Source organism: Lepidothrix coronata, unplaced genomic scaffold, assembly GCF_001604755.1.
Source record: "Lepidothrix coronata isolate B3197 unplaced genomic scaffold, Lepidothrix_coronata-1.0 Scaffold240, whole genome shotgun sequence".
Taxonomy (NCBI): domain Eukaryota; kingdom Metazoa; phylum Chordata; class Aves; order Passeriformes; family Pipridae; genus Lepidothrix; species Lepidothrix coronata.
This window is the reverse complement of record NW_016690420.1, coordinates 541,178-553,530: the sequence shown is the minus strand read 5'-3', so window position 1 is coordinate 553,530 and position 12,353 is coordinate 541,178. Positions and strand designations below refer to the sequence as shown.

The 12,353-nt window shown below is 44.9% G+C and overlaps 1 protein-coding gene across 8 annotated transcripts in view; it reads right to left on the bottom strand.

Annotated features, from left to right (window-relative positions):
- The window catches only part of GRIA1 (glutamate ionotropic receptor AMPA type subunit 1), a 121,366-nt gene extending 111,403 nt beyond the window's left edge, over window positions 1-9,963 (bottom strand). For 2 of the 8 annotated variants that reach the window (XR_001877965.1, XM_017834799.1), the window contains exons 1-3: window positions 9,892-9,960; window positions 9,359-9,606; window positions 7,096-7,233 (exon numbers count right to left, since the gene is read on the bottom strand). Coding sequence is in view for 7 of the 8 variants with exons in the window: in XM_017834799.1 (XP_017690288.1) it covers window positions 7,096-7,233; window positions 9,359-9,606; window positions 9,892-9,956 (451 nt within the window). In the remaining variant the exon portion in view is untranslated. Of the gene's footprint in view, window positions 1-7,095; window positions 7,234-9,358; window positions 9,607-9,891 lie in introns of all 8 variants that reach the window. The other 6 variants (XM_017834792.1, XM_017834793.1, XM_017834794.1 and 3 more) reach the window with 4 other exon arrangements.
- Between the last annotated feature and the right edge of the window lie 2,390 nt (window positions 9,964-12,353).

The following is a 12,353-nucleotide window of genomic DNA, read 5'->3' as shown; positions in this document are numbered from 1 at the left end:
CTCTCCTCTGAACCTCCAGCACTCAACCTTTCATCTCCCTCCCACTTCATCCCCATTAGCATAGTGTCAGGATCTCTCTGATAAAATCAAAGCCAAGACTAGACTCCTATAGCATATAGCGAGATGTAGACACATATGCCACATCCACACGAGAATCCTGCCATCAGTTGCATGACACAACTCAATCTTAGACATCAGTTGTTTTCTTTTGCACTCCTCCACACTGCCAAAAACAAATAAAATCAAAGAATGAAAAGACCCTCTTGAAGAAGCCAAGATATGGCATTTTGTAACTGTTACTCACCTTTTCATTGCCTCTCACTGCTGCTTCCTCAAGGGATCAATCAGTCTGGAGATGCATAAGTACATCTCCTGAACTGCAACCCTGAGTGAGGATTGGCAAGGGTTTGGTTTGCAGACAACAGGGAAAATAACTGATCTACATTAATAAAAAGAACTGACATTTCAGGAGCTTTTTGTCTTTTTTTGTGTTGTTGTGGTGGTGGTGGGGTTTTTTAAGAATACCCCAGAGGGGACAAGTGGGTCTGGCTGCCAAAGGGCAGTGTGAGAAAATCAGCTGGAGACTCGTTAGTGTGTAAGCTAATGAGCGATCCGTTCGGCTGGTGAGCAGGGAAGGGTTTCTGCTGGACACCACGCTGTTATTATTCTAATCATTCAGTACTATTTTGAAATTATTTTTTTTTCTGGAATGATGGTGGATTGCAAATGGCTTGGTTTGGCCCCTCACCTGCATCTTGCCTAATCCCTGACTTCCTCAGGTATTACAGAAGAACATCCTGTGCTCTACGCAACAGAACTTTTCACTGGGAAAAACACTGCCCTGTTTCACTTCTACACAACTAAAGTCAGAGAAATAAAATCCTTTTCTCTTTAAAGGAATGTAGTTGAAATAAATGCATCTTTGTCTTCAGACTTGTGTTAATTCTGCACCCCGGAGAATTTGGATCTTCAGAATATTAAAGTCTCCCTGACTTATTGCCTCTTTAAGGATCATGTTGATTTTGTGTTCACTCTGAGCTCCACATGTTACTGAAGCTAACTGGGACCATTTCCATTTCTACTGGCAGAGAGCTGTTGCCTTTGGGGCCCTAACCCTGTTAAAGGAAATGTAAACATATATATCTAAAATTCCCACCAGTTTTGGAAATGAACAGCACGCTTCCCCTCACTGCCTTCCTTGCAGTCACACAAAGATTTCCACTCTCACTTTGCTAATATGCCAAAATATAAAGCCTGTGTGTTTCTGGCCTAGTAGGATCCCTATCACATGAAAAAGCTTTATTTTTAGAGAAGAAAGGATAAGCTGTGAGCGGAAACTGTGACTGTCACACAATGGACAGGTCTGGCCTCTCTAGCTCACTGTTTCTCAAATCCTTTCTCTGCCTTCTGCAGAGCCCACATTTTGCTTCTTCACTCTCTTTTTTGCTTGTCACCAATGAGTATCTGGGATCCTTTCCAGGTGAGCAGACAGATTTGCAGGTGTGAAATTCCCCTTATCCCTCCTCTGATTTTTCCTTATTGCGTCATATCTGCTTTTCTTCCCGGGCACTACTCCCACCACCCAGCACAAAAAAATTAAATACACAAAAGTAATCTTGCAAAGAATAAGTGCACCTATGGCCTTTGGAGGGATGGACACGCCAGCCTGGGGGACACCTGTTCCCAGTGTCAGTGGCCACTGTGACTGCAGAGCACCCTGCACCCACCCTGGGGGCCCTGCAGAGACCTTGGGCACGTGAGGCTGGTGTCAATCCCAGGACCTGCTCCCTCCTGTTTGGCAGGATTTCACCCATCAGCACACTCCTTAGGGTTGGACCTGACCCTCCAAGGTGTTGGCATCTCACTAAACAAACACACACTTTCTAGGAAGCTGTAGGTCATCCCTGCCCCAAACTGAGCAACCTTAACCGCAGTTTGGTCTAACGTGAATTGATGCTCTGTGATTCCTCTGCCTGCATCACATCTTTTCCTATTACATAATCTAAGGAGATGTATTTCCTTGTAGTACCTATGTTGTATTAATCAGACTGCATCTGATCATTAAATCCATGTTTCTGTTGGCTTAACTCATATTAAATAGTCATAGCGAGCATCCTCAGCTCTGCAGGGAAAAAAAATCCCAAAGCACTTACATGAGGTTTCTGACACTGCAAAAATAATAACAAGTCTAGCAATACCACAACTATTACAGGACTGGGCTTATTTAGACTGTGGAAGTTTAATTATAAAAATTGCATTTTAATTGATTGCTGCTGGAATGATTACAACACCTTTACAAGAAATGGTGACCATCGTATGTTTGTCAACAAAAAAGCTTCCTTTAAATCCAACGCAGTAACTGTTTAATTAAAACAAACTTAGATCCTCGTTTGAGAACATTCTAATTCTTGCCTATTCCTTCTTGCCTCTAAGAGGTAATTTAAGAGATAAAAAGCAATCTCTATAAATACTCTATCTATATATGTAAGTATCCAAGGAAAAGAAGAAAAAGAAATACTTCATTTCATAGCTGATCTGGATGTAAGCTTACTGCTATTGATAAGAACATAAGCATGGAGTGAGTGATCACTACAAATCCCTCTCTAATTGGTGCTGGGAGGTCCTCATAAAATATGAACAGAATCCAAACTACATGATCATTTTCTAATTTGCAGAACAGATTCAACTGTTGATGTTCTACTGCACCCACAATCCATACTCAGCGTGAGGACCCCACAGTAACTGTATCTGTGCATACAAGGAAGGAGAGGGATAAATAATTCATTGTTTTTCGACCTCTTTACAAGTTTTCTTGCAGCTGAAAAATCCTGTTGCTATCCTGTGCAGACCTCCGTGTTTCAGGTGGGCAGCTCCTGAGTGTCCCTTGTCAGTAGCCCCACACCTAAGCACGCAAAATCCGATGGCTACCTCAGCAAAGCTGCAGGGCTCAGTGACGAGCAGGGGTTATTTTAGTCACTGGTCATCCCTGCAAAGTGGCCTGAATTTTGCAGGGACAGATTTACCAAGCTGGTGACTCACCTTGTGTGAGCACTGCTCATAGGGCACAGCCCCCCCGGGGCACTGCCAGGGAAGGCTGGTACTGAGCCATCGGCTTCCCTGGACAGCAAGAGCAGCCATCACGTCTCCTGACGCTGCTGGGCTCACCTGGGGACTTCAGCCAGAGGCCGAAAGCAGGAGCTTCTGCGCCACAAATTAAATAAAGCTATGGAGCTGTGGCTGAAACAATTCATATCCCCTGAGGAGCTGGGCTATGCACAGGATGGGGATGTGCATTACATGTGCACAATTGGAGGCTGAGATGAAGAATAAGAGAAAACTACTCCCAGCACAGGTTGTCTCAAGCAAGCAGCCTATAATCCTTTTGCTGCCAACAGTACATGGTGCTTGCATCCACTGCAGACCTCCCAGGGACAGGAATTTTCAGCTCTCTCCTAAGCTTTAGACCTTCTACATCCTCACATCTGGCACAGAGCAGGCCTCTTCCCACTCCTCTCCACTCTGACTTGCAGCATCAACACTGCTGTGTTGGATCTGTCCTGAGTGCAGTCAGACATGGCAAAACCCAGCACGGCAGAGTTTGCTAGAGACTGTGTGGAGGCTGTAAAGCTCTTTCCAAACATGGCTGAAGATGGAACCTGTGGACATGTCTTTAAAGATGCTCAGAAGGGTTTTGCTCTGCTATGTCACTAGGTAAACATTTCAGCTACACCACACCATCATTTTACCTTTTCCAGTCACCTGGCACTGCTGTGTACTTCTGCTGCAGGAAGGACTTTCAATTCACCTTACCCCTACAGAATTGCCTTGGCATTTGAAGAAACAGCACAAAATTATAAAGCCTCCTAACCTTTAGTTAAGAACCCTCAGAGTTGCAAGTGTGTGTTTTCATATGGGTAAGCCCCACCACGCACCCAGCTGCAACCCCAGAGCCTGTTCATTACCAGCTATTCTGTGGGATGGAACAAATTCAGGAAGATATTTCGCTTATTGAAATGAGCCTGTGTTGCAGCAACATTAGCATCAACCACACACATGAAATAGGAGGTTACCACACGTTGTATCTACAACCTATTTTTAATTTCTTAACGATTATGGTTTTTTAAAATCATCATCTATTGATGTGTTACGCGCAGGGAGCACAGGACTTGTGGATCGGCGCTTCCCCACACAGAGTATTCACAATCACCGTGTAATGATGAAAAGTCCACAGCTGAAAGCATCAGAAATGCGAAAGTTATTGCTGGGCTGTCACAGTGACAGCCCAGCAACAACAGCAGCCTCCTGCTATTTTCCAGATTTATCACTTTGATGGATATTACTGTTACCAATTCACGATCATCACTAGCACGTCACTAACGGTGCCGTTACCTGGGCACTAATGGGGGCAGGACGTCGTGTAACTTCACCCACTGTCACGCCAAAGCTTGCTCATCCTAACCAGTAAGCAAATACGTGTCAGGCAGAGGTAGACAGTGTCACAGTTGATGCTGAGATACATTTTGCACACAATCTCCTTAGCCAGGGTGCTGTCATTGTGCTGCAGTTCATCCTGCCACTTCAACATCACCCTGCAAGCTGCCCAACAAGGGTTTCCCTTCTGCTCCCACAACTGATTCTTAATGTATATTCTGTATTTTCAATGATGTTGCTCCAGGTGCTTTCCATAAGGACTACATTTAGCACATAAGGCCAGATCCTAACACAAAGCAGGATTTGCAATGGTGCTGGGACCTGCTAGTATTCCTCAGATGACCTGTTGGAGACCCAGATAGGGGCAGCACCTATAGGTTTATAGGGTACAAACATCTTTGACTTAACTGTCGGAGAAACAGGTAATGCCAATTGCAGGGAAATGCTGTGTTCTCCATCTCCATGGGAACAAAAACTGGTACTTTTAACTGGTAGCATGGCCAGTCGTTTCTCAGAAGATAAGGACCACTGCGTGGGCAAGGTTTTTATTCTCTGTAAATAAACAGATCTTTCTGCTGATATCTAGTCTTGGCAACTGGGAAGGGAATTAGCTGGAAGATGAGGAATGAGTTAATTCCTGAGAAAAGTTTTACTTCAGCCCTAAAGCGCAAAAATCAGGTCTCCTAATGGCCTGGTTTTTTGGGGTTGGGTTTTTTTTCACCCCTAGGGTATATGGAATAACACCTTCTTTTGTGCTTACAAAACAAATGCTACCTTCCATAGTCTGGAAGAACTTAGGAAGTTTTTAATTATAAGAGAAGAAAAACGAGGACAAGTAAAGTTGGACTGTGCAGAGTGCTCTGCTGGTCTGATCTAGGACAATGTGCCCTACATAGAGCTCAAATATAACATCCTTTGGGAGGCTGTCTTGCTTCCATTCAGCTTTTGTGAGACCACCCCTGCCCCTGCGCTACTAATGACAGATTTCAGAAGCATAACTAGTATCGTGGTCCTGCTACTGAAGCTGTAAACAAAACCATTAGTGGCAGGGGTGGGGAGGGAGGGAAAGCCATGTGCAGGTGAAGAATTTATCTGAGTGATATTCTTGCAGCTTCTGCTTTCAGCACTGAAATAGCTCATCCCCAGCCACAGTCAGCAACTCTACCCCAGGTGGGTGACGCTTTCCCTTGATAGATACAAGGTCTGTCTTTTTTCTTCTATTTGTCTGGTTTTCCTGCCAAGAAAGTGCCATTGGATTGAGCTGAAATAGTTGCTCTTCCTTGATGGAAACCTTGTAGTTGGCAAATGGAGGGATATTAAGGAAAATAGAAAATCTTTAGACATGTCATTAGATACTGCAATGAAAGTGTGGCCAAACTGTTACTCCTCTCCTATATCATACTGGGCAGGAAATTCCTGAAATCTTGTATTTGCAAACCTTCCAACAGAAAATATCACAACTCTCCTTTTTTATTATTTTTTTTCCTTCAAAAAGCCCTAATAATTCTCCTCTTGTACATTTCTTACCCCTTTTTTTTGCCTTCTGTGCATTTCTGAGCAGAGACAACCGCTTATGTCCACCTCTACCCCCACTCTCCACACAACTAAAGCGCAGAGAGGATGTTTCAGTGACTCAAGAGGACACAATGGATGTGAGCCAACAACAATCCAACAGGCTCTACAAAGGGAAGGGTTCCTCCAGCCCCTCCTGACAGTCTATTTATGCACTCACAGGCTCAAAGAGCGTCAGCAGTGCCTGACACCAGGTTAAACCAAAAAATTCTTTGTGCATCACGTCCTGTCGGCACAGGAGCCCCTTTCCCACAGAACAGCACCTCTTTTCCAAGGGAAGCAAATCCTGCAACAGCTCTCACACAACCACAGGGCTGTGTTATGGGTTTAGTTTTCATCTGGTTCCCTCCTGGTCTTGTTTGTTGCTGCTAACTTTGGCATTACCTGGCGAGCCCGTTTTTTCTTTCCCCAATTATATCATATAACAAGAACAGCACAGCTGTGCTTTAGCTGAGTGCAGATACAACCTAGGATCAACTCTGTGGTGCAAATTCAGTTTTTAATACTTGTTTTTAGAGCCAATGATTTCACTGTTTCTTGAAACTAGAACTCTGTTACTTCTCTGTCATTATTAGGAGTGCCCCTTATTGTGGATCTGGACTCCACTTGCACCAAGCTGCTGATTTCTGCTAGGTCTTTCTTAAATTACGAGGACAGATGGCTAAACTGGGACTGAGGAAGAAGCTGTTCACACTAAACAGAGACTTCTGTGCACTCCGTGGGTGGAAAGAGGTGCCTTTGTTGTACACCACAGCTACAGGAAATATGGGAATGAAACCTTAACATAATGAGCTGGGCAGAGGTTAGAGAAACAAGAAGAAATGAATTCTTGGGGGGTTTATACCACTTTGGATGCAATGGAAGAGAAAACACTGGACATACTGAATAACTGCAGCACTACCTCATCCCTGTGCCTTAGCACAAACCAAAATGATTCAGAAATCCTTTGTGTGTTTGGGGTTTTCTTGCCTGGACCCTAAAGCTGAGTAGCACATTTGGAGCAACATATCTCGTATTTCAGACAGGAAATAAACTCCAGTCAGGAATAAAGATCCAAAAGTAAGGGAGAGCACGGTGAACGCTGGTACTTACAGGTGTATGTCATTTCAAAGCTGTCACTGATGTTCACAATGTCGATCTGGGGAAGGAGCTTGGGAGGTTCCGTGAGCTGAGACAACGCAAACCTAAAAGCTGCATGTTCCTGGGACTGTTGATTAGGAAATAACCCCCCTGGGGAGAAAAACAAAACAATATGAAGAAGGGTCTTAAGCACACTTGTATTAGAAACCTCTTCAGTCCAAAATATTCCTGCGAGCAGAGGCTACAGCTCCCCAGCCCAGGGAGTGCCTCTAGACTTGGAAACCCTCCAGCATGCAAGACCCAAGGGTTTTGTGCCCAGTGCAGACAGGTTGGGAGCAGAAAACCTTTCCAGTTTGTGTGTTATGTAATGCCTGGATCACATATAGGAGCCCTGATGCGTCCCCAGGCTGAGCAGCCTGTAGGATTGGGATAATCCACAGCCTTCAGCTGAAACTCCTCACCCCCCATAACTTCAAGGCAGAGAAATGGCAACACTGTCAGTGTTACCTTACTAAAGGCAGAATCAGAGTCTTTATTCCTCCCCTCACTTGTAATTAGGCTCAGTTTAAACCGTCCTGACTAGAAAGAAAGGTTTGCTACAGAAAGGTTGCAGAGGTTCCTCCATGCTATGGGACTCTGGGGTATGGGTCAGCCTGGCTGAGCCTGGCCCAACAGGGTGGATGGGGACAGGGCTGCAAGAGCCAGAGTGACATGTGGGACCCATGACCAAACAACTGCTGCTACTGGAGGTTTGCTGAAAAAAACAGAAGCCCTAAATTTAACAGGTGACAGTGGCCAAACTCAAATTGGGCAGGAAATTGAAAGCTTGACCCCAAAAAGGATCAATCTAAGCTTAAGTACAGACAAGTCTAGAATCACAGAATGATGCAAATAGGATAGGAACTGGAAACAGGCTGGACTAAGGCTCAGAGCCTTTCCTCCACCATGGACCTGTAACAAAGTGCAGCAATAGCCTGGCCCTAGGAAAAGTTTCCTGCTGCTCCCCCAGCTGGAACCTTGGCTTGCAGCAAATCCCTTCACAGCCTCCAGAAAGATGTTATTAAATTCAGCCTGTCTTGTAATCTATATGTATTTAAAGAGAGCACTGTTGTTGGCATTTTAGGAATAGGGAAACAAAACACTTAGCAACAAGGGAGAATTAAAATAAAGCAGCAGAAAGTATGAATGCTTAAGATGACTGGGGGAAGAAACAAATGTGCAAGGACCTGCTATCAATGTCACTTTGCACATCTTTAGTATAGAGGGCATCTCCTTGGTGTGGAAAGGGCTATTTGTGTATCAATACCCCCCCTACGCCCCGTTCCTCCCACTCCACACCCCAATCATGGGTGTCAGAGGAATAAGATGCTCATAGCCAAGTTAGACTAATACCTGTGTTAGTTGAAAAGGAAAAAAAATCCAGGATGTTGCACAAATTTGGGGTAAAGGGGAGACAGGAAGGGAGGGAGACAAAGATGCAGCATCAACAGCGATAAAAGCACCGATTGTGCAGCTGGACTCAGGCAGGAGTTGCCTGAACTTGGTGGATTAGCAATTGACTGGCATTGTAAAGAGAAGGGAGGTATGAAAGAAAATGGGCATGCAAGGGGAGGGAATTTGAGGCTAGGTTACAAACCATCACCAATAAGGATCAACCGGAGAGTAATAATAAACCTGGGGAGGGAGGGAGAGGAGCACTGAGAAGTTACAGGAAGGGAGAAAGGAATCAAACAGGCACTGCTGGTGTGCAGGGGAAGCAAGTGGCGTGAAATGGAAAGAGACTTCAATGTAAAATCCTCCTCCAGTAGCTTTGCCCTTATTCTTTAGCAACAACAAGGAAGAGCGTCTGTTGTTACCTCTCGTCCCAGTTACCTACAGATGAGGGCATCCTCACGAAAACGTATCATGCAACCGCCGATTTTGCAAATGCAGCAACACACAATGGCAGCCCAGACATTTCTCAGAGCAAGAAACAGATATTTTTTCCATAGTTCCTCCATTTCAGAAGCACTTTTCTCCCTCTGTGTTGGTGTGTGTGCAGGCATTTATTCCCAATCTTCCCCTCCCCCCAAAGCCAAATTGATCCATCTCTGCTCCGGCAAAGCTGGTACCAACGCGCACATCCAGCCCTCGCAGTTCACTCCCTCGCTCTCTCTCACACACATACACGCGTATTTTGCCTTTGCAAGCACATGAATGGGTCAGTTCGCCCCCACCGCCCCCTTTCCACCCCTACCCACTCATCGGGGACCACCATCCCCAGCCCCACACTCACCTATTTGAATATTGTTGGGGAAATTGGCCCCTAACACCGCCCCTAGGAAACTGGTGCAGAAGAAGGCAAAAATGTGCTGCATATTCCCTTTTGCATTGGCGAAAAAGAAGCCCAGTTCCAAGCATAGATTTGATTTTTCCCCCGCTCTGCTCTCTTTAGCTGCCTCTCTCGCCTGCCCTCCGCTGCGCCTTCGGGATGCGCGTCTCCCTGGCTCAGAATCCAGCGCTGAGACTGCCGCTGAACACCGCCTGGCAGCAGGATTAACTGAGCCCCGAGAGAAAGAAAGAGAGCCCGCTCCTCATCCACATCCCTCCCCCGCCACACACAACACACACGCACACGCACACACCAGGCGCTTCCAACCCGCTCCTTCCCCTTCTCCCAGCAGGAGCTCAACAGCTGGGTATCGCATCCCCCCTAACCTCGGCTATTCCCGCCGGGGGTCCTGACTGAGATCTCTAAGGGCAATCCCCACCTACCCCTAAATTCCCCGCTTTCCCCCTCAACTTCTCTTGGCAGAAGCTAAAAGGAACCTGTGAATCAGTAGGTGGCAAACTCCTCTAGAGAAAGGGATGAAACTCCTCTGCCTCTGATCCATCGCTTCCCAACCTGGGCTCTCACTCCTGAGTCCAGGAGCTGAACCGATCACTCTCTACAGCCGGCTCATTAGGATAACAAAGAGGGTCGTATCCTGCAAACGTGCCTGGGGAGGAAGGATTTCAGAGCAACAAACAAGAGAACCCAAAGGATTAAAAAAGGAAACTCCCCCCCACTCATCATTTTTTTCACTGATTTCTCTTGCCTGCTGTTAATCTATGAGGCTTTTCACCTCTGTGCTTGATGTGGAGGAATCTGTGCTCACCAGCACCATCACATAGGGCAGGCTTCTGAAATTAGGGGGTTATTTTAGTCTGGATCATTGCAGGAGCTGTTTTGTGGCAGTTCTAGTGAGGTTGGAGCTTATTTGACCATAAGAAGCTTTGCTCAAAAAAAGAAAGGGGGGGAGATAAACAATAAAATTAGAAGCAACAAGAAACAGCTCTTAGGCACAAGTTGTGGTACAGAAATTTTTGAGGAAGAACTGTAGTGAATACAGAGCCACAGCCATCTCAGAAACAAAATTCACCTGTTCCCCTCCGAAGTCCCAAACCAAACTTGAGGTCAAATCGTACCAGAACGTGAATGCTCATGTCCAAGCCCAGGGATTCTGATTTGATACACACAAGGGCTACATACCAAGAGGAAATGGAAAGCAAAAGGGCTGTTTGGGGTAGAATTAGAAATAGAACTTGGATGGCCTATGTTCTGGTTTGGTGTAGGGTACCTTGCCCTGGTCACCACTCTCCATCTCCAAAAGCATTTGGTTAAATTGGAATAACACCAAAGAGTGGTGACTAACATTTAAAGGTCAAGACTTGCCCCTGCATAAGGAAGAGCTGGACAAATGACCACTGGATAACCAAAATGGGATGTGACCAAGCCTGCAAAATCTGCAGGAGATGTTCACTGTTGGCCACAGGGCCCAGGTGTGACATGATAGTCTCAGGCACATGGTGTGAGAGGATGTCCTGTAGGAGGATGGTCCTGTGCAGGGCTAAGAGCTGGACTCGAAGATCCTTGTGGGTCCCTTCCAACTCAACATATTCTGTGACTCTGTGATAACCTTATGGTGCAGGGATAATACTACTCTTTATATCCTCAGGCCTTCATTTAACCTCTGCAAATGAGAGTTTGGGATCTTTGATATCTTCCTAGACAGTTTTATGGATTTCACTATGACTTCTGGGATGATAAAATGCTTAAATACTCATGTAAATGCCAGAGTTGGTATGGGGTCACAGAACTGTGCTCCTATACCTTGCATAAGAGAGGAGTTGCACTGATGCCTGAAACTTTGTGGCCTCTTACAAGGACAGTATGTATAGTTACAGAGAAAAAACAGAGCCCGGAAGACTTGTATCTTCCTTATGGAAAGCAATTAAATATCCTTCTAGGATGGATTCCTTTCTTCTCCAAACCACCCTTTACCAGGTGACCAGGCAATGATTCTTGGTGCCAGGTTCATTAGAGCAGTTGTTTGGACACTCAGGGGGCAGTTAAAGGTGGCCAAAGGACACCTTCCCCCCATCTCACTGCCTGGGTGACCATCAGCCCAAAGTCATATTCAAGCACAAAAAATACACATCTGCTCTTGATAAGAGCACCTTCATCAGACCTCCATTTCACTCCTTGTATAATTTAAGCAATACTGATTCGAGGCTAAAATAACCTGCTGATAGGCTTTATGGGATGTTGCTTTCCATCCAGAATTTAATAGAAACAGCTGCATTCATAATCTGAAGGAAGGCACTGAAGGATAACTAGAGCAACAGAAAGATGTTAGCACGTTTTCAAAACTCCCAAACAGCCTATCTGATAACAATAATAGTAGCCATAACAATAAAATATTATAATAGCTTACAGAAAGCTTGCACAGTCGCATTAATTAATAATGCTGCTTTTGTCTATAAACCTCTCAAAATGCAGGTGGCTTAACAAGGGGAAACTCACCACAATGTAACAAGATAAGTAGTAATAAGATCATTATTTTAAGAAGGTATTCATTTCCTTTTTCCCTATAGATAACAACATTTTGTTCAGAGTCTGTTAGCATAAGGATGTTCAGAATTAACTCTGTGTGCTCTGAAGGTTCTTTAAATCAGCATCAAAGAAATATAGCTTCTGAACTTTTGGCTAGTGCCCAAATTGAGTCTTGGGAAATTGGTGAAACTCTTTAATCTCACAAGAGTAGTCACAATAGAAACACAGATCAATCCACCAATCTTCTGAGAGAAGAACACAACTGAATTATCTAGATTCCTAAAAACAATTGAAGGAGCTTATTCCTCCTTGCAGGTTTCAGAAAACAATGAAAATTGTTCAATACAGAATCCAAGTATATTGCACAGTACCATCTTAATCAGGAGCAACTGAAAATATCAGGGAGTGGAGTGTT